Source organism: Myotis nattereri (assembly GCF_964212035.1).
Source record: "Myotis nattereri genome assembly, chromosome: 12".
NCBI classification, from domain to species: Eukaryota; Metazoa; Chordata; class Mammalia; order Chiroptera; family Vespertilionidae; genus Myotis; species Myotis nattereri.
In genome coordinates, this window is record NC_138087.1 from 8,988,780 (window position 1) to 9,010,496 (window position 21,717).

At 50.5% G+C, this 21,717-nt stretch overlaps 1 protein-coding gene across 2 annotated transcripts in view; it reads left to right on the forward strand.

Annotated features, from left to right (window-relative positions):
* Positions 1-21,717, forward strand: part of PHF2 (PHD finger protein 2) — an 89,520-nt gene that overhangs the window by 34,031 nt on the left and 33,772 nt on the right. For both annotated transcript variants that reach the window (XM_081103528.1, XM_081103529.1), the window contains exons 2-3: positions 9,787-9,872; positions 15,148-15,262. In XM_081103528.1, the coding sequence (XP_080959654.1) occupies positions 9,787-9,872; positions 15,148-15,262 (201 nt within the window). The remainder of the gene's footprint in view (positions 1-9,786; positions 9,873-15,147; positions 15,263-21,717) is intronic.

The following is a 21,717-nucleotide window of genomic DNA, read 5'->3' on the forward strand; positions in this document are numbered from 1 at the left end:
ACTGTGCCTGACTCAGGACTCTTCCCTCGGACCCGTGCTGGTGCCCCTGCCCCTCTCTCATTCAGTTAATCCTCACGTCACCTTTGGCGCCCCTTTCCGGATGAGGGACCAGGGATGTGAGTCACCCGCCCCAAGGCCGCCGGCAGGAGGGGCACTTGGATGTCAGGGACCTTGACCTCTACTCTACCTTCTTCCACTAGAGCGAGCGACGCCAGTTTATAGAGTCATGACCTGCCTTGTTAAACTATTGATCTAGGAGAGAGGAGCAAACTCCACGCACCCCATAAAGGTACATGTATGAGCGTGTGCTTCCATTGTAGGTGTGGATGCACGTGTTTCTCTTGTGAATTGTGATACATTGAGAAATTGAAGCACAGGCTCTCTGGGCCTGACTATCTTCACCCTACAACTGGGCTTCCTCCATATTCTCATGAGCAGTGTTCTCCCTTCAGGATGGTGCAGGCTCCTCCCCAGCCAGCCTGCGCGTGGCTTTCCCCCCCCCCCCCCCCGCCTCCCCCCCCCCACAGACTTCTGTCTTCCTATGGCTTTCGTTTCTCCTGGATGCTTTATCTTGCTAAAGGGAAGTGTAGAGAGGCACAGAAAAGGTGTCATGCCAGGGAGGAAAAAACTCTGGGTGAGGTAGGGGCAGGACTCAGCCGATTAGGGGTTGCCAGCCCTTCCATCATCTTCTTGGAGATGGGAAGGGCCTGGGCTTGGGTCCACTCCTCTCATAGGCCTAGAGGAGTCAGGGTGAATGGATCGTTACATTCTTCCCATGCAGATTCTGTAAGTCCACCTGGAGTTTTGTTCTTTCTCAGCCACTTGCTGCCAGGAATGATAACATGTTTGTGTGGTTCATCAGCCCAGCAGAGGAAAGAGATGATGATGATGATGATGATGATGATAGTGATGGTGGTGATGTAATGGTGATGATGGCGATGGTGCTGATGAAGGTGATGGTGGTGGTGATGGTGTTGATGAAGGTGATACTGATGGTGATGGTGGTGATGATCATGGTGATGGTGGTGGTGATGGTTGGTGATGATCATGGTGGTGGTGATGGTTGGTGATGATCATGGTGATGGTGGTGGTGATGGTGTTGATGAAGGTGATACTGATGGTGATGGTGGTGATGATCATGGTGATGGTGGTGGTGATGGTTGGTGATGATCATGGTGGTGGTGATGGTTGGTGATGATCATGGTGATGGTGGTGGTGATGGTGTTGATGAAGTGGTGGTGATGATGATGATGATGGGGTTGATAGTGATGATGATAGTGGGAGTGATATGATGTGATGGTGATGATGATAGTGTTGATGAAGGTGATGATGATGGTTATGATCATGATGATGGTGATGATGATGAGGATGGATGGTGATGGTGGTGATGAATATGACAAGCAATAAACTCTCTTTGAAGGCCTCTTCTGTGTGCCAGATATGGTTCTGGGCATTATTACAACCCCTCTTGAGCTTACCAGTCCCACCAGCAGGGACCAGGAGTACAGTTGTCCTTTGCATTTCAGAGTCTGTGTTCATCTCTTCTGAGCATGAACTCATAGTCCTGGTTATCTATGGTTGTGTAATGGTTACCCAAAGCCTAGTGGCTTCTGACAATAATCACACTGTTTTCCCATGAGTCTGCATCTTGAACTCAACAGATAGACCGCATCTGGGCCCCCGAAGCCCTGCCATCACACTGTGGCTGGGTCCCCAGGCGGGCCAGGTGGAAGCCAACTGGTCTGTGACCCTGCTGCACCGAGTCCCCAGGCTGGTAACCCTCCAGGAGAGAGGGAGCCCCCCTCTGTGGACAGTGTCACCTGCTTTCCCTGGCTGTGTGGCAGGCACCCTGTCACCCCCTGCACGTGTGCCCCAGGTCAGCCAGGCTCTGCTGGCTGTTTCCTCTTTTCCTTTTCCTGCTCATTTTTGTGGCTTGTCCTCAGAGGGCCCGGCTGCATCAGAGTCCAGCTCAGGAGGCTTCTTCATAGAGCACCAGGACCCAGGAAAGACAGAGGAAGTGAACTGGGAAGGGCCACTCGGGGGCCATTCAACCTTTAAGCCAAAGCACGACTTTTGCTGCCTGTTACAAAGGGAATTCACACCCTTTTCAGTGACATAGCAAAGTACAGAAAAGTATAAAGAGAAAATGAGCATGTCTTCGTCTGGCACCAGCATCGAGCCCTTCTGAGTGTCACTCTATGTCAGGGCTGTGGCTTTAGTGTCCCTAGATCTTAAAAGTCTAACTTAAAAAATGTGTGCAACCTGAGTTTTAATGTTCCACCGTGTGAGCGCAGCATGCCCTAGGGATCGGACCTCCTGGTGGGAGGGGTTTGCTGCTCCTAATGTCTGCTTTTTAGGTAATCTTGGAATGACCCACCTTGTGCATGAACCTTGTATGCATTTCTGCTTTTGGCTTTAGAATAGGGTTGTAGATGTGGAATGGCTGATGTAGGATAAAAACCTTTTCAAAGCTCTTGGCACACATGACTTCTCCCCACATTGGTCCCTCCATGAGCAGGATGAGCGCCTGGTCCGTGCAGCCCCGTCCGTGTCATGAGCATCACTGACCGATCACCTGTGCCCCACTGAGCTCCCGGGTGCCTCCCACCGACGCTGCAGGGCCAGCCACGTGAAGGGAGGCTCTGCCTATCCACTCAGGGATTGAAAGGGGCCACTTCCTTTTTTTGAGGCTCTGCCTATGACTTTAAAAAAATAAATGTCAGCACAAGATTACGTAAGGTTTGGTTTACATTAAGTCAACACCCTGGACAACATTAGGAAAAACCATGATATAATCTAGTTGTGGAGTCAGGACATAATTCCACCCTTGACTTGCACAGGCTGTGTAATGGGGTGTGGGGCGACCAGGCCGGACCCTGGGAGCCTGTGCCCGGAGGAGCTCCTGTCCTCAAATCCCTTCCTGTCTTCCTGCCGGGAAGAGCAGGGACAGCGGCAGAAGCCTTCCTCCCCTGCCGCTGTCCTTGGTGCGGGACGGCCCACCCCACAGCTCCGCCGGCAGACCGGGCTGTGCAGGGCTGGGCGGGAGGAGTGCCTTCCCTGGTGCTCGATGCTTGGGCACGGCCCATGCACTTCTGTGGCCTTGCCAGCCTCTGAGTTCTGCCCCGCCCACCCCTTCAGTTTTTTTTTCTTCGCCGTTTTTGTGGGTGGCTCATTGCCCTCCTCCACCTTTGGGAATTCTGTTATCTTTCTACCTCCTGGGCTCTGGGCACTAAGTTAGTTTTAACCTTGTTTGAGGTTGACTCAGTGCCGGGTTCCAGGGCCGTTGGTGGCTGAGAGCCTGTGCCCTGGGCCACCTCAGGCCTCACAGGATTGTGTGCCCCAAAAATGCAGTCTCCTCCCTCCCCAGTTCTCGCCTCCTGGCCTCCTCAGCAGGGTCCCCTGGGAGAGCTCAGAGACAGGGATACACAGGCACATACACACACGTGAGCACACACGTATGCACACATGGCACACCCACATCTTTGTTTTGGGTTTTCCATCTAAAGGAATTGTAGCCCTGACGGGTTTGGCTCAGTGGATAGAGCGTCAGCCTGCGGACTCAAGGTTCCCAGGTTCGATTCTGGTCAAGGGCATGTACCTTGGTTGCGGGCACATCCCCAGTGGGGAGTGTGTAGGAGGCAGCTGATCAATGTTTCTCTCTCATCGACGTTTCTAACTCTCTATCCCTCTCTCTTCCTCTCTGTAAAAAATCAATCAATAAAATATATTTTTAAAAAATAAAGGAATTGTACTACTCACATTCTCCTATAACCTGGGTGCTTTCACCTCACCACATATTGTGAATTTCTTCCCAGGTCAGTATGTTAAGATCTGCTGTCTTCTTATTTTACAATTAGTTTGGCAGAATCCTGGCCACACAGAGCACTCTGCATCGTGTCTCCTGTGGTGACAGGACACGGCAGCTTCCCCCAGCGTCTCGGTCGTTTCGTGGCTGCACACTCAGAGCTGCGGGTCCCAGCTGTCACCTCCTGGTCCACAGTCCGTGGTGTGTGGGGCCTCGTCCCCTGTGCCCAGATGCACTTTGAGTGCCTCGCCCCTACTCGGACTGCAGTGCACTGCTCCCCACGCGTGCCATCGGACCAACTGGAGGTCTCCACTTCTTTACTGCATGAAGCCTGAGTCCATCCTTGGTTCCTGTCCCAGCCTCTCCCTCAGTTGTCACACAGGCAGCACCATCCCCAGGCCCCTGGTAGGTTCCCATGCTGATGGGAACACCACCTGTTCATTTGAGTCTGTCTCCTGGGACCCTGGGGCCCTGGGCGCTGGTGGCCTGGGTTCTCAGCAGTGGGAAGGGAGGGCAGGGTCAGCAGAGTCCCAAGGAGCTGACTTAGGTGAGCCCTGTGACCTGTGCCCTCAGCTGCTGCCCACCACCCAGAGTGGCCAGGGCTTCCCACCAGGGGCGCTGGGGCTGGGCGGCCTGGGCCGGCTCCCGAAGCGCCTGTACTCAGGAGGCTGCAGCCCAGGGGCCGCTCAGTGACCTGGCTGTGTCTCTTTGCTGCGGTGTCAGAGCCATTGGCGTTGCAGTTGTTCTGTTTTGAAAGTGATATCTTGGTGGCTTTGTCCTCTCCCATCCTCTCTGTAGCCCTGCCACACCCCTCCCAGCTCCTGGTCTCCTCCCCTTGGCACTGAGTTAACTGCCTGGGCTCAGTGCCTTCTCTTTCCCTCCGTCTCTCTCTGATCCCCTTCCTCCCCTCTCCCTCCACATCCTCTTCCTGTCCCCTCCGTCTCCACAGTTGTGCTCACCTGGCTCCTAGCCTCAGCTCTCGGAGCCACCCAGGCCTCAGTCTCGGTGGGCCCATCCTGGGTCTGGACTGCCTGATGCAGATGTGGCAATTCTGGGGACACAAGCAGCAGGGCCTGGCCGTGTCCAGGGCCTGGCTCTTACCCAGCTGGTCCCTCGACCTCCATATGTAGCTGGACCATCAGGAGGTAACTGGAGCGTGAAGCGGGCTCTAGCGCCTGCTTCCCAGGAGGTGGTGCCCACCTTCCTTCCAGGATCCCTGGAGTCTCGGGCCGGTGCTGCGAGGGCGTCCTTTTCCCTCCTTGGCACATCCAGGTCCTCACCGAGCCTTTGCCCACGCAGTTCCTAGGGACGCACACCCCCTGGGCAGGGCGGCCTGGCCACCTTGCTGCAGACACAGGAGTTTGAGCAGGCCAGGCAGTGTGGAGACCTCCTGTCCAGGGAGGAGACCTCCAGACCAGTGCGAGCCAGCTGCTTGGGCATAGCCCAGTGATGGCAAACCTTTTGAGCTCGGCGTGTCAGCATTTTGAAAAACCCTAACTTAACTCTGGTGCCGTGTCACATATAGACATTTTTTGATATTTGCAACCGTAGTAAAACAAAGACTTATATTTTTGATATTTATTTTATATATTTAAATGCCACTTAACAAAGAAAAAATGAGTGTCATAGGTTCACCATCACTGGCATAGGCGGCCCTGGCCAGGTTCCTGCAGAGGCGTGGTGTGGACGTCCGCCCACAGGCATGTGCGTGTTGGGGACTTTCTTCTCACTGATGCTCTTTCAGCACTTGACCGCTGTGTTTAGTGAGCGAGGACAGCGTGGTCAGACCCTGAGGGTGTGGTCTGGAGGGGCAGGCTCCTGAGTGCAGCGTCTGCTCCTGGCTCCAGTGCAGGGGAAATGCTTCGGACTTTCCTGTAACTCTTGTTCTCCTCTCATGGTTTTGGGTATCTTTTCTAGATAATTTCTTAAGGGTCACTCAGAAAGCCTTCACTTTGGGATAATAAAATAAACGAGCAGTTTCCGTGAATGGCCTGCCCGGCGAGAATAGAGCTGACCGTGACGAGGTCAAGCCCTCACCGCGCTGACCTGTTCAGGAGCTCACACTGAACAGGGGGGTCCCTGGACCCTCGAGACCCCCGGGCAGGAGCTAGGGCTGTCCCCTCTGCACACAGCACAGACAGTAAGGGAGTTCCAGGGCCTTAGTTAGCACGCCAGGTGATCCATGTCACGGTGCAGGCACAGGCAGTTAGGGCTGCGAGGTGAGTCCTGGGGGCATTGCTGGATTCCCATTAGAGGCGGGGCCAGCCCGCCTGTGGTCGTCCCCCTGGTGGGCAGCCCTGGCTGCAGCCTTGGCCCCTGCCTATGGCCCACCCCTGAGTGTCTCTTTCAGGTGAGGGGTGGCTCCAAGGCGTTTGGGGCAGAACAGGGGACCGACCACCCCCACCTCTTACTTTTCTCTTCAGTCCCAGGCTGCCATCCCACTGAGGTGAGACCTGCACCTCATTGGTTGGTAGTTGAAGAAGGAGCCCCAGGGGAAGGGGTGGCGACATGCACATGGTCATGACACCTGGGCCTCAGCTTCCTACCTGTCACATGGGATGCCCCCCTCTACCTTCCAGAGTACAATGGGGCTTCAGGGACATGTGGGACCAGCAGCAATGCGTGGGGAGCCTGCCCTGGTGACCAGGGCTGAGGACCACCCACTGGGGGGTTGTACTTTAAGGTGTTGATAGCCTTCCTTTTGACTGACCTGGAACTCAACCCTCATGCCGCCTTCGGGTGAGGGTGGTGCATAGAGGCCTGGTGGCAGAGCCTGTGCTCTCCTTATAGGCCCCCAGGGCTCCTGTGGCTGGGACAGACAAGGGTACGTGATAGTCATGGGTGTGTGTGGTCCCTGCTGGGTTGGAGCAGACGCATCAGGGAGGTGGGCTGTCCCAAGTGTCTGCTTTAGGAACTGCCAGTGAGAAGAAGCCTGGAGCCACTGTCAGGTATGAACTCGAGATAGGGATCCAGGTGAGGATGCAGCGTGTAGACTTGGGGTGTGGAGGTGGGGTGTGGACAGGGGTGTGGATTTAGGGATGGTCTAGGTCAGCCGTGGGCAAACTACGGCCCGCGGGCCGGATCTGGCCCGTTTGAAATGAATAAAACTATTGAAAAAAAAAGACCGTACCCTTTTATGTAATGATGTTTACTTTGAATTTATATTAGTTCACACAAACACTCCATCCATGCTTTTGTTCCGGCCTCCGGTCCAGTTTAAGAACCCATTGTGGCCCTCGAGTCAAAAAGTTTGCCCACCCCTGGCTAGGTTATGGACTCAGGATGTAGACCTAAAATGTAGACTCAGGATTGGATACAGGATGTGGATGTGGGATGTGAACTCAAGGTGTGGACCTGGGGCGTGTACAAGGGCGTGGGGTTTAGTTGGATGTGGGCGTGGGGTGTGGATTCTGTGTCCAGTCTCTGGACCTGGCTGATCCCAACCAGGTACAGGACTCTGCTCTGCCCCTGGCTCTGGCCCGTGGGCCTTGGTGGATGTGGGCTGTGGGAGCTGACGGCATGTGCAGCCTTCTCCATCCCTGTGATCACTTGTCTCAAGAGGCCACCCGATGAATGAGCAGAGGCCGGCCGGCCCAGGTCGGTGCTGTGGAGGCCGACCAGCACTGCAGTGGTGGCTGCGGTTGGCCTCCTCACTGTGCCTTCGCCAACAGGGGGTGTCACCAGTGTGACGTATTGGGTTGTGGCAGGTTGTGAGGTGAACATCATGTGGTGTGATTGGGGTGCGCCTTCCGCGGGCTGGTGAGGGCGCCTGTCTACACGGTAGCCGGGTGCCTGTTCTGTTCTGGCTCTGCCCTGTCTTCTGTGGGAGGGACCCTTCGTTCCTGGAGGAAGGGTAGAGACACTTGGCTGTGTTTGTTGTTAATGTTTATATTTTGCCCTTGAAAGTTTGTTTTCGTGATGTGGAGCACTTTCAATCCATCAGTATTCTCTTTGATTTCCTTTCCCATTTTTTGTATGTTTGTTTAGAAAGTTACCTGTATGGTGAGAGCGAACACGTCCTCACGGCCTGCTTCCCAGTCGGCTCTTCAGACCGCTTGCGCTTTATTTCAGTTTATGCTCTGAGACGAAGAGTGGACTTAATGTTTTCAAAAACAGGTGCCAAGATTTCTGGGCTGCAGGGTCTGTTCCCAGAGCTGTGGGATTGTGGCCTTGGTCCCCTGCGTGGGCCTTGTCTGCCGGGTGCTGGCCCAGTGCCTGGGGCAAGGGACTGTCCCACTGAATAGTGAGGAGACCTTTCGGTCTAGGCAGACGTCTAACCTCTCGTGCCTCGGTTTCCCCATTGTACAATAGGGCTAGTAGAACACGCCCCCCCCCCCCCCCCGTTGTTGCAGGAATCACCCCCGCTGCAGAGTGAGCAGTCAGCCAGCATTAGCAATGACGGGTTTGTGGTGGTGATAGGACGGTGTCCCTCTCACAAGGCCAGGTTCTTTTTATTTTTTATTGACATAAAATTCACACAGCATACAATCAGCCATTTAAAGTGAACGTTTCAGCACATTTCAGAGGGTTGTGCAACCATCTTCTCTAGCTGGTTCCAAAACATTTCATCCCACTAAACAGTCACTTCCTTTTCCCCTGTACCCCCTGCCCACAGTGCCACCAGCCAGTCTTCAGTCTAATATAATTGGGATCCTATAATATGTGGCCTTTTATGTCTGGCTTTTTTCAGTCAACATAATTTTTTTGAGGTTCTTCATGTTGTCGCACGTGTCAGCCCTCTGCTCCTTTTTAAGGTTGAATAATACTCCATGGTATAGACACACCACAATTTGTTTATCCATTTACCAGTCAGTGGACTTGGGTTGCTCCCATCTTTCGGTTATTGTGACTAATGCTACTGTGAATACTTGTGTAAAAGGATTTGATACCAGTCTCAGTTCTTTTGGGTATATACCTAGAAGTGGAATTGCTGGGTCATATGGTAATCCTATCTTTAACTTTTTGAGGAACCACCATACTGTTTCCATAGAAACCACACCATTTTACATTTGTAGGAGGGTTATAACTTCTCCATATCCTTGCCACACTTGTTAGTTTCCCATTTTTTCTCTTTCTTTTTAAAATTGTAACTGTCCTAGTGGGCATGAGGTGGTCTGTCATGGTTTTGATGTGCATGTCAGAGGCATGCAGATGACTAAGGATGTTGAGCATTATTCGTGACCTTGTTGGCCATTTGTATTTCATTTTGGGGGAAATGTCTGTTCAAGTCCTTTGCTTCTTTTTAGTTGTTTTGTGGTTGAGTTATAAATTCTTTATATATTCTGAAGGTAGACCCTTATCAAATGTATGATTTGAAAAGATTCTCTCCCATTCTGTATGTTGTCTTTTCACTTTCTTGATAGTGTCCTTTAATGCACACACGTTTTTAGTTTTGATGGCATCCAGTTTATTTTTGTTGTTGTTGCTTGTGCTTTTGGCATCATATCTAGGAATCCAAGGCTATGGAGATTTACCTCCATGTTTTCTTCTGAGAGTATTACAGTTTTAGCTTTTATATTTAGGTGATTAATCCATTTTCAGTTAACGTCTTTATATGGAGTAAGATAGGAGTTCATCTTCATTCTTTTGCTAGCCTGCTGTCCCAGTGCTGCCCCTGGGAGATGGATGGCGGTCCCCCATGGTGTCCAGAGGGACCTTGCTGATGGCTCTGAGCTGCCCCAGTGAAGTGCCTCCCTTAGCCTCCCTGAGCTCTGTGGTGACAGGGCAGTGGCAGCTTTCATGGAGGGAGGCCTGCTGGCCCACCTGGGCCCTCCCCTATCCTGGTCATGCGTTGGTGAGGCCTTCCTTGCACCCCCTTCCTTCCTCCTTGACCCCTGACTTGTCCTCACAACACTCTGCCCCGTCTGTGCACACACTGCCCTGGACCCTCCCAAGAGGTGAGCAAGAGTTGCCTGGATGCTTTGCAGGGAAGCGCTCATGGAATTGTTGACCGCCAGTGACATCTGTTTCCTGCATTTCAGCTGTGTTGGCGTAGAAGAGGAGGAGGCCCCAGACATCGACATATACCACTGCCCAAACTGCGAGAAAACCCATGGGAAGTCTACTTGTAAGTACAGCGCCATGCGCCTCACCTTGGATCTGATGGACTCCTGACCTGGCTTGCTGGGGTAACACTCTCTGGGTGGCCACACCCTGGTGCTTGGGGACACCTCTGGCCTCCTTTTCCAACCCGTACAGCCCCTCCTGATCGGCTCCTCCACTCACAGCCGCTGTGCAGAGACTCCATCTGCTCTCAAAGGCCTCAGGAGGGGGTACAGACTCCAGCACCTGCAGGGGCCAAGTTCGTCTGAGACAGGGACATGTTGCAGGTCTGTCCAAGGGGTTGTGCAGCCCAGCCCTGCCCAGCTGACCTCCACCTTGATGGGGTCTTGAAAGTTGCATCATGGGAATCTGCTCTACTTCCCTTCTCCACCCCTGCAGGGAATCTTAGGTGATTTCCTTTCCCAGACTGCCTGCTGTTTGCCTATCCCAGCTGTTTGATCCCTGCCTTCCTCTGGTCCCTTCGGGGTGTGGCAGTTCTTTTGGGAGCTCCCCAGGGTGCAGGCTCGTCCGAGTGACTCCAGGGTGCCCTGGCTGAAAGGCAACTTCCGAGGCTAACCTCTCTGGGGAATGAGATGCTATGGTCTACAGGGACCACTGGAGTGCCGGCCTGGAAATGAGGCAGATGGCACGGGGTGTGAACGTGGCCTCTGGTTTCCATCCTGGGCCGGGCTACTCACAGAAGGTACAGGCTGGACACTGGCCTTGGCTGGTGGCAGATCACAGCCCTGCTGTCCCAAAGCAGGAAAGTTTGCAGTTTCTAACCTCCCCTCGCACCCTGAGGACTTGGCAGCACTGGTGTCTGCTCTCATTACCTCATCCTTTTCAGCAGATACAGGAGGTGACTACCATTCCATGGGCCAGCTGGTGGTATTTCTGGCACCTCTTGAGCCATTGGGCAGGCTCAGGGCCTAGGAAAGATGAATAGGGTGGGGACACGGGGCAGGAGGGGGTGTACCATGTGATCATGGGAATGGAGCCAGGGACAAAGAAGGGCTGGATCAGAAACCCCTGCTCACCCCCTGGCAGAGCCGTGTCCTGGGGAGGCCCAGTGTTAGGGGGCTCAGGGAAGGTGAGGCCACATCTGTGTGGTTCGTGAGCTGTTGCATGAATTGGGGGCGCTGGGATTGGGCTATTGCAGGGTTGGAGGTGGGTGTTGGTGTGCACAGCAGTGCAATTTCTCCAACGCCCCTGCGTGTCCCAGAAGCACCCTTCCCTGAGGGTCAGCTTGCCTGCTGCCGGAGCTCTATGTGCCTGCCTCACCAGCCCCTGTTCCTGTGCTCCTGGGTCTGGGCAGAGGCCGGGTGGTCCCCAGCTGCCTCTTATTGCCGCTGGAAGTCAAGGGCAGGCACCCTTTCCTGGCACTTACAGCCAGGCACCCCCAGGGCATGCTGGGACAGCAGCCTGGTGGGACCCAGCAGCCCCTCCCTGCTTGTGCATATGTGCATATGTGTCTGGAGGGTATATGTATGTGTGTGCATGCGTATGAGTAAATGTGTGTGCATGAGTATTTGCATGTTTATGCAAATATGCATATATGCTGTCCCTGTCTGCTGTTATTGGTGGCCATATGCTATCAGGGACAAAGGTTCTAGCACAGCCGTGGGCAAACTACGGCCCACGGGCCGGATCCGGCCCGTTTGAAATGAATAAAACTATTGAAAAAAAAGACCGCACCCTTTTATGTAATGATGTTTACTTTGAATTTATATTAGTTCACACAAACACTCCATCCATGCTTTTGTTCCAGCCTTCCGGTGGAGTTTAAGAACCCATTGTGGCCCTCCAGTCAAAAAGTTTGCCCACCCCTGTTCTAGCACCCTCCACTAGCATGCACTCCAGATTGGTGATCACTCTTCATTTGAACTGAGTCCGTGCTCTCTCTGGAGCCTGTCAGTGACGCACAGGTTGGTGTTTGCCACATCAACTCAGTCACACCCCTCCACAGCGAGGCCCCTTGGGGACAAGGTGCTCCTTCATGTCACTGTGTTTCCAGGGGAGCCCCCAAACCTGTGGGCTACGCTTCAGGCCCTCTTAGGCCCAGGCCTGCCTCCTTCCCTTCCCTGAGTGGGCTTTGCAGCAGGCGTGACACGGTGAGGAGGGAGAGCCCACAGATAGATGTGGTGCAGGGCCCAGTGGTCCCCATGGGAACCCAGCAAGGAGTCCCCACTGACAGTTGACACGAAGGCTCATGCAAAGCAGGTGGCATATCCTCAAAGTGGCTCTGACCCCGTTTTGTCTCTCTTTAGCTCTGTGATGCTTAAGAGGTTACTTCACTCACTGTCTTCTCACTTTGATCCTCTCTGAGGATCCTGTCATGCCCAACGAGGTGGGGTGCGGCCCCCACACTCCAGGTGCCCCACTCAGCAGCTGTCTCCAGGCTGTGCATTGCCAGAGAGGGGTGCTGGGGTGCCGCAGGTCGGAGGACGCTCAGTCTCGGGGAGCCTGGCAGAACTCGGTCGTGTCTCCCAGCTCTGTCCCTGGCTTTGTCCCTGCCCACCTGGTCCAGCCACAGCCTCGGCGGGCAGTCTCTCCGTGAGGTGGTGAGCTGCTGGTCCTGAGTGAGGGACTGGCCGGTCGGCACCTGCTTTTCAGACCCAGCTTCTGGGGACACATGGAGATGCTGCTGCTTCCTCCTTCTGTCCACTGCACCTCTGTCACTTTGCCCCAAGCCCCTCCCACCCCCAAGACTCAGGTTTCCCACGTGGCCTCCCGGGGTGAGGCACTCGATGCCAGGCAGTGTGCATCCCTGTGCTCTGCATACCCTCCTAGGGGAGATCTTGGCATGGCTCCAGCCTCGAGCTCTTCTCTGAGGTGGGGCTGCCCTGGGGCCACACTGCCTCACAGAGGGAGGGGCCGGTGCAGGTGCTAACTCAGCATCCTCAGGCCCTGCTGGAAAGACAGTGGCTGGGAACATGGGGAACACTCCTGGAGGGGCTCATATGGGGTCCCCTCCTCAGTACCTTCCTTCCCCTCCTGCCCCCTCCCACTGGCCCCACACAGCACTAGCATCACTGTCTCGTCAGCCTGCCTCTGCTCTCTGCACTGTCATGGCTGCCAGTATATGCCCTGGACTTCCCTTCTCATCCCACCTCAGATCCCTGAATGTACTGGACGCCTCATGGGTGGGGACCCCTTAGATCTAGGCTCACCTCCCACTGCAGGCATCCCCCACCCCCTCCGGTTGGTGGGGACAGCCCAGGTCCAGGAGGCTGGGCACACTGAGTTCCACGCGGCTCCTTCCTTTCCTCGGGCCGTTTGAGGGGGAGCGCCTTGTAAACTCTAACGCCTGCGCACACTGGATGTCCCAGGTCACTTCCTGGTGCAGCTACAGGCTCAGCAGAAAGGACAATAATGCTCAGTCTGTTTTCAGAGTCAGAGTTACCTGGACTGTGACTGGGGCGGTGTCCCAGGGCCTTCTTTTGCCATGGTGCCCTGTCCCAGGCCCCTGGGCTCTTTAGGAAGCTGGTATGACCCCAGGCCATCTGTCACGTTGGTGACCCCTGTGCAGAGCCGAGCTGCTCGGCGTGTGCTTGCAAACTTCTGGGGAGAACAGATCTGAGATGGGGTAGCCAGAGGGCAGTGGGGAGTTTTCCATGGCCCAGGCATTGCCCAGCTCTGGTGGGCATCGAGGGGCAGGAGTGTGCTGAGCCCTTCCTGTCTGAAGTTCATCCCCCGTCCCAGAGGCTCTGGACAGAGGGGCACACTGGGGTGCATGAGGAAGAGCTTGTGGGTCTGGAACAGGTGCTGAGTTTGCCTGTGGACCAAGCAGCTGAGAGGGGCCTAAGGGTGTGCCCTGCAGAGCTCCCCAGAGTACGCATGGTGCCGAGTATCACTCCCTTATTACATGTCACAAGGATCCCAGGAGGCCGGGACTAGTATCTCTCTATTAAAGATAAGACACAGAGATGCCCAGTAACTTGCCCAAGGTCACACAGCAATAAGATGGCGGGGCAAGAAAGATTTGGGCGGGTGACTCTGAGCCCTTTGGACCTCCTGTCTATGCCTGGTGCTGCCTCTGGAAGTCACAGCTTAGATTCTGCCAGGTTTCCATAACATCCACTCACATTTTGGCCGTGGGGCAGGCATGCCATAATATCACCCGATGTTGGAGATAGTCTCCAACTTGACTTGATGTAGATGGGGAAGGGTTGGTGATTTGGAACGGAGGCCAGCTCAGCCTCCCAGCACCTTCCCCTTTCTGCTTCAGGTAAGTCCTTCTCAGGGGCAGTCATTGTCACTGGGCTGTCCTCAGCTGCCTTTATGCCCACAAACTCTGGGACACAGGAGTCCCAGGGCTCATCCCTGCAGCTCCCTTCCATCCTCATCTGGGAAGGACAGGCACCCTGAGGACACTCCCATCAGTTCCTCATACCCAGTCTCATTTCTCCTGAGGGTCAACCTCTCTCAGACCCCCCAGCAGTTCTAAGGAGCAGGTCCTCCTCACTCACTGAGTTACCTGTGACTGCCCTGAACCAGGGGCGGGGGCCACAAGGAAGTCACTTCCCTCCCTAGGCGCTCACAGTCCAGTACGGTGTGTGTGCATGCATGTGCATGTATGCATGTGTGAGTGCACATGTATGGTGCAAGTGTATCACAGTCCAGCAAGGGTGTGTGCACACGCTCATGTGTAAAAAGTCCAAGGTGTGTGCATCAGTGCCCTGGGAGCATGCATGAGGACAGAGCTGCCTGAGGGAGTGGGTAGGGTGACGTGGGCAGGGGTGGCTGTGCAGAAGTGTGTGAGGTGGGCACAGCCCGGGGCTAGAGAGGGCGGACAGCACAGCAGGTGGTGGCCAGCCTTCTCTTGTGTGTGAGCTGTGGGCTGCAGAGACAGGAAGGTCCCAGCAGGGTGGTGACAGGGTCTGTGCTATTTGAAGACAAGTTCGGGGAGGGGGGCTGTCCTGAAGGCTGACCTTGGTGGGACCTTCTCAGGAGATGCCTCTCACGACTGGGTGCTGAGTAGGGAGGGGTCCTGGGAGACCCCAGCTTCTGGGTGCCATCAACTGAGCTACAGGGTTGGGAGGTATGAAATGGAGTGGAGGTGGGTGTAGAACCAGAGGCTGGGGATGGTGAGGGCTCCTGACCATGTGATGACACAGGGTGATGAGGGTGTGGGAGGCTGGTGGGCCGGGCCCAGGGACCCTGAGGACTTGGCCTGAGGAGGGTTGAGCCTGGCTGCATTCGAGATTCCCTGGCTGCCCTCGTGGCTGGTCTCTGGAGGCGTGGCGAGGGGGATGCAGGCAGGGGCCTGTGGGGGTGCTGACCCGCCGTGTCCCCTGCAGTGAAGAAGAAGCGGACCTGGCACAAACACAGCCTGGGCCAGACGCCTGACGTGAAACCCGTGCAGAACGGCAGCCAGCTCTTCATCAAGGAGTTACGGAGTCGGACCTTTCCCAGGTGGGCCGTCAGATCGCCCTGCCCCTGCCACTTCCAGGCCCAGCGCGCACCCCTACAGGGGCCCAGGAGCAGAGGGCCTACCCCTTGGGCAGAGGATAGTCCCTGAAACTCCAGGCCCCCGGCAGAGGCTGACCTCTCTCTCAGAACCTCCGGGCAGTGTGGGAGGGAAGAGACCCATGTCCCCATGAGGCGTGTCCTCCCAGGGGGCATTCTGAGGGGAGAGGGGTGGGCCAGTGTCCAGCTAAGATCATTCATTCTCAGATGTGGCAGGTCCTGGTCCCGGTCAGTAGGTGCTCTTCTAGCCTCCCTGTCCTCCACCCCCGTCCTGTGTGAGGGCAGCGGGCAGGGGCAGGGCTGTGGGAACGCCTTCTGTGGGAAAGGGGCTTGGTGACGTAGGACCTGCCCGGAGCCATTTCTCAGCCTCCACCCTGGGCGACAGTGTTGTTAGACAATTCCGCTTCTCTGTCACCCCATTCTCTTTTCATGTGTGGTTTCTAATGAGAATCCAGTGCAGTTCTTATCCTTGGTTCTCTATGGACAAGGCAGTTTTCTTCCTCTGGCTTCTTTCTTTCTTTTCTGGTTGTTTGCCCATTTATTGAGATATAATTCATATACCATACAGATCACCCATTTAAAGGGTACAATTCAGTTGTCTTGGGTACATTCACAGACATGTGCACCAATCAATTTTAGAACATTTCATCACCCAGAAGAAACCTGTAAATTGATCACTCCCATCCCCGCCCCCCCCCCCCCCCCCGCCCTAAGCAACCACGAGTCTGCCTTCTGCCGCTGTGGGTTTGCCTGTTGTGACATTTCATCTGAGTGGAATCATACAGTATGTGGCCGTCCGTGTCTGGCTTCTTTGACTCAGCGTAATAGCCTCACGGTTCACCCACGTCATAGCGTGTACCAGCACTTCATTCCTTTTTCATGGCAGAACAATATTCCCATGTATGGACAGGCCACATTTTGTTTATTCACTCAGCAGTTGACAGACATCTGGGTTAGTTCTGATTTGGGGGTACTGTGAATAATTCTGTTATAACAATCCTTTTTTTTGTTATAATCATTCTTGTACAAGTTTTTGTGTGGACATATGTTTTCATATTTTAGGAGTAAGTCTATATTTAATTATTTGAGGAACTTCCAGTCTGTTTTCCATAATGTTTGCACCACTTTCCATTCCTATCAGCAGCGTATGAGGGCTCCAGTTTCTCCATGTCCTCACCAGCACTTTTCATGAAATGTTTTTCAATTTTCACCCGAGAACATGTTCTTTATTGATTTCAGGGAGAGAGAAGAGAAGCAAAGGAAAGGAAAGAGAGAGCAACATTGATGTGAGAGAGAAACTTTCATCAGTTGCCTCCCATATGCACCCCAACCACTGGGGACCGAACCTGCAATCTGGGCATGTGCCCTGACTGGGAATCAAACTCCCCACCTTCTGGTATACAGGACGATGCACTTTTTATTATCTGACTTTTGATTCTAATCATACTTGTAGGTAAGATTTTCTCTTGCTGTGGTTTTAATTTTCATTTCCCTAATCACTACTGATGTTGAGCATCTTTTCATGTGCGTTTTGGTCATTTGTATATCTTCCTTGGAGAAATGTTAGTTCAGATCCTTTGCCCATTTAAACTATTTTTGTCTTTATCATTGAGCTCTAAGAGTTCTTTTTTTTTAATTTTTTTTTTATTAGTTAAGGTATTACAAATGTGTCCTCATCCCCCCATTAACCCCCAACCTCCCCCCCACACACACACACAAACTCATGCTCCCATCCCCCCATTGTCCATGTCCATTGGTTTGGCTTATATGCATGTATACAAGTCCTTCGGTTGATCTCTTCCCCTTACCCCCGCCCTCCCCTACTTTCCTTCTGGGGATTGATAGCCTGATCGCTGTTTCTCAGTCTTTGGGTCTGTCCATTTTCATCAGTCTATGTTGTTCTCTATAATCCACAAATGAGTGAGATCATGTGGTATTTATCTTTCTCTGACTGGCTTATTTCACTTAGCATAATGCTCTCCAGTTCCATCCATGCTGTTGCAAAAGGCAAGAGTTCCTTTTTTTTTTTTTTTACCACAGCATAGTATTCCATTGTGTATATGTACCACAGTTTTCTAATCCACTCATCTGCTGATGGGCACTTAGGCTGTTTCCAAATCTTAGCTATGGTGAATTGTGCTGCTATGAACATAGGGGTGCATATATCCTTTCTGATTGGCGTTTCTGGTTTCTTGGGACATATTCCTAGTAGTGGGATCACTGGGTCAAATGGGAGTTCCATTTTTAGTCTTCTGAGGTAGCTCCATACTGTTCTCCACAGTGGCTGCACCAGTCTGCATTCCCACCAGCAGTGCAGAAGGGTTCCTTTTTCTCCACATCCTCTCCAACACTTGTTGTTTGTTGATTTGTTGATGATAGCCATTCTGACAGGTGTGAGATGATAACGCATTGTCGTTTTGATTTGCATCTCTCGTATATTTAGTGACTTTGAGCAGGTTTTCATATGTCTTTCGGCCTTCTGTATGTCCTCTTTCGAAAAGTGTCTATCTAGGTCCGTTGCCCATTTTTTAATTGGATTGTTTATCTTCCTTTTGTTAAGTTTCATGAGATCCCTGTAAATGTTGGAAATTAAACCCTTACCGGTGGTATCATTGGCAAATATGTTCTCCCATGTAGTGGGTCTTCTTGTTGTTTTGTTGATGGTTTCCTTTGCTGTGCAAAAGCTTTTTATTTTGATGTAGTCCCATTTTGTTTATTTTCTCTTTAGTTTCCATTGCCCTAGGAGCATTATCAGAAAAGAAATTTCTTCGGCATATGTTTGCGATTTCGCTGCCTGTGGATTCCTCTAGTATTTTTATGGTTTCTCGTCTTACGTTTAAGTCTTTTATCCATTTTGAGTTTATTTTTGTGTATGGTGTGAGTTGGTGATCTAGTTTCATCCTTTTGCATGTATCTGTCCAATTTTCCCAACACCATTTATTGAAAAGACTGTCTTGACTCCATTGTATGCTCTTGCCTCCTTTGTCGAATATTAATTGGGCATAGTGCTTTGGGTCGATTTCTGGGGTCTCTATTCTATTCCATTGATCTATATGTCTGTTCTTGTGCCAGTACCAAGCTGTTTTAAGAACAGTGGCTTTGTAATACAGTTTGATATCTGGTATTGAGATCCCACCTACTTTGTTCTTTTTCAGGATTGCTGCAGCTATTCGGGGTCTTTTTTTATTCCAGATGAATTTTTGGAACGTTTGTTCTAGATTTGTGAAATATGCCATTGGTAATTTAATGGGAATTGCTTTGGGTAGTATGGACATTTTGATGATGTTGATTCTACCAATCCATGAACACGGTATATCTTCCATCTGTTTATGTCTTCCTCTATCTCTTTTTTCAGTGTCCTGTAGTTTTCAGCATATAAGTCTTTTACCTCCTTAGTTAAGTTTATTCCTAGGTATTTTAATTTTTTTGGTGCAATGGTAAATGGGATTGCTTCTGTAGTTTCACTTTCTGTAAGTTCACTATTGGTGTAAAGAAATGCCGTGGATTTCTTAGCATTAATTTTGTATCCTGCTACATTGCCGAATTCATTTATTAAGTCTAATAATTTTTTGATGGAGTCTTTAGGGTTCTGTATGTACAGTATCATGTCATCTGCAAATAAGGACAGTTTTACTTCTTCTTTTCCAATCTGGATGCCTTTTATTTCTTCTTCGTGTCTGATCGCAATGGCTAGTACTTCCAGTACTATGTTGAACAGGAGTGGTGAGAGGGGGCATCCCTGTCTTGTTCCTGTTTTTAGGGGGAATGGTTTTAGTTTTTGCCCATTGATTATGATGTTGGCTGTGGGTTTGTCATATATGGCTTTTATTATGGTGAGGTATGATCCCTCAATTCCTATCTTGCTGAGAGTTTTTATCAAGAAAGGGTGTTGGATTTTGTCAAATGCTTTTTCCGCATCAATTGATATGACTATGTGGTTTTTTTTCTCTCAGTTTGTTTATGTGATGTATCACGTTTATTGATTTGCGGATATTGTACCATCCTTGCATCCCTGGGATAAATCCTACTTGGTCATGGTGTATGATCTTTTTGATGTACTGCTGGATCCGATTTGCTAGGATTTTGTTGAGGATTTTGGCATCTATGTTCATGAGGGATATTGGCCTATAATTCTCTTTCATTGTATTGTCTTTATCTGGTTTTGGGATTAGGGTGATGTTGGCTTCATAGAATGAGCTGGGAAGTGCTCCTTCCTCTTGGATCTTTTGACATAGTCTGAGGAGGATAAGTTTTAGGTCTTCCTTGAATGTTTGGTAAAACTCCCCTGTGAAGCCATCTGGCCCCGGGCTTTTGTTTGCTGGGAGCTTTTTGATTACTGCTTTGATTTCCTCCATAGTTATTGGCCTATTGAGATTTTTAGATTCTTCCTGGTTAAGTTTTGGAAGGTTGTATTTATCTAGGAATATGTCCATTTCCTCCAGGTTGTCTAGTGTGTTGGAGTAGAGTTGTTCATAGTATTTTCTAACAATCCTTTGTATTTCTATGGGGTCTGTTGTTATTTCTCCTCTTTCATTTCTGATTTTGTTTATTTGGGTCCTCTCTCTTTGTTTCTTGGTGAGCCTGGCTAGAGGTGTATCAATCTTGTTTATCCTTTCAAAGAACCAGCTCTTGGTTTTGTTGATCTTTTGTATTGTTTTTTTGGTCTCTATGTCGTTTATCTCCGCCCTGATCTTTGTTATTTCCTTCCTTCTGCTTACAGTGGGCTTTTTTTGTTGCTCTCTTTCTAATTCTTCGAGTTGTAGAGTTAGGTCATTTATTCTCATTGTTTCTTGTTTCTTGCAGTAGGCTTGTAGAGCTATGAACTTCCCTCTCAAGACTGCTTTTGCTGTGTCCCATAGGTTTTGGATTGTTGTGTTTCTAAGAGTTCTTATATAGTTTATATACAAGTTCCTTATCAGACATGTGATTTCCGAATACTTTATTCTATTTTGTGGGTTGACTTTTCATTTTTCTTGATGGTGTCCTTTGAAGCACAAACTTTTGTCATTTTGGTGAAGTCTAATTTTTCTACCTTTTCCTTTGTTGTTTGTGCTTTTATTGTCATGTCTAAAAATCCTTTGCCAGATCCAAGGTCATGAGGATTTATCCCCATGTTTTCTTTTAAGAGTTTCATAGTTTTAGGTCTTACAGTTTGGTCTTTGATTTTCAGTTAATTTTTGCATATAGTGTGAGGTAAGGATCTAACTTCATTTTTCTTGTTTGCTTGCAGCTGCCTATTTGTCCCTGCACTATTTATGGAAAAAGACAATTCTTTCACTATTCAGTGGTCTTGGCACACTTATCGAAAGTCTCTCAGCCATGGATGTATGCAATTATTCCTGGAGACTTCATTCTATCCCACCGATCTCTATTTATCCTTAGTCCAGTTTTCCACTGTCTTGATTGCTGTAGCTCTGTAGCTTTGCAGTAAGTTTTGAAATTGAGAAGTGTGAGTCCTCCAATTTTGTTTTTCTTTTTCAAGATTGTTGTGGTCATTTTGAGTCTCTTGCAGTTCCATATGAATTTTAGGATCAGCTTGTCAGTTTCTAGAAAGAGGTCATCTGAGACTCTTATGTGGATTGGGTTGAATCCATAGACCAGTAGAATCAGAGTATTGCCATCTTAATACTTTTAGGTCTTCTGACCCCATGAATATGAGATATGTTTCCATCTATTGAGATCTTTTAAATTACTTTCAACAATATTTTATAGTTTTCAGAGTATAATTTTGCACTTCCTTTGTTAAATTTATTCCTAAATAATTTGTTCTTTTTAATACTCTTATAAGTGTGTTTTCTTAATTTTATCTTCAGATTGTGCATTGTTACTATACTGAAATACAATTGATTTTTATGTATTGATCTTATATCCTGAAACCTTAATGAACTAGTTTATTCATTCTAATTTTTTAGTAGATCCTTGTGTTGTGGTTTTTTTGTTTTTTTTTTTTGTTGTTGTTGTTTTTGTTTTATACACAAGATCATATCATCTTTGAATAGAAAGTTTTACTTCTTCCTTTTTCAATCTGGGTTACTTTTATTTTTTTTCTTTTTTTTTTAAATATATTTTATTGATTTTTTATAGAGAGGAAGGGAGAGAGATAGAGAGTTAGAAACATCGATGAGAGAGAAACATCGACCAGCTGCCTCCTGCACATCCCCCACTGGGGATATGCCCGCAACCCAGGTACATGCCCCTGACCGGAATCGAACCCGGGACCCCTCAGTCCGCAGGCCGACGCTCTATCCACTGAGCCAAACCGGTCTTGGCATTTTATTTATTTTATTTTATTTTATTTTATTTTATTTTATTTTATTTTATTTTTTTCTTGCCTATTTTCTTTGGCCAGGACCTCCAGTAGAATGCCGAGTAGAAATGGCCGGGCAAGGGTGATCAGGACC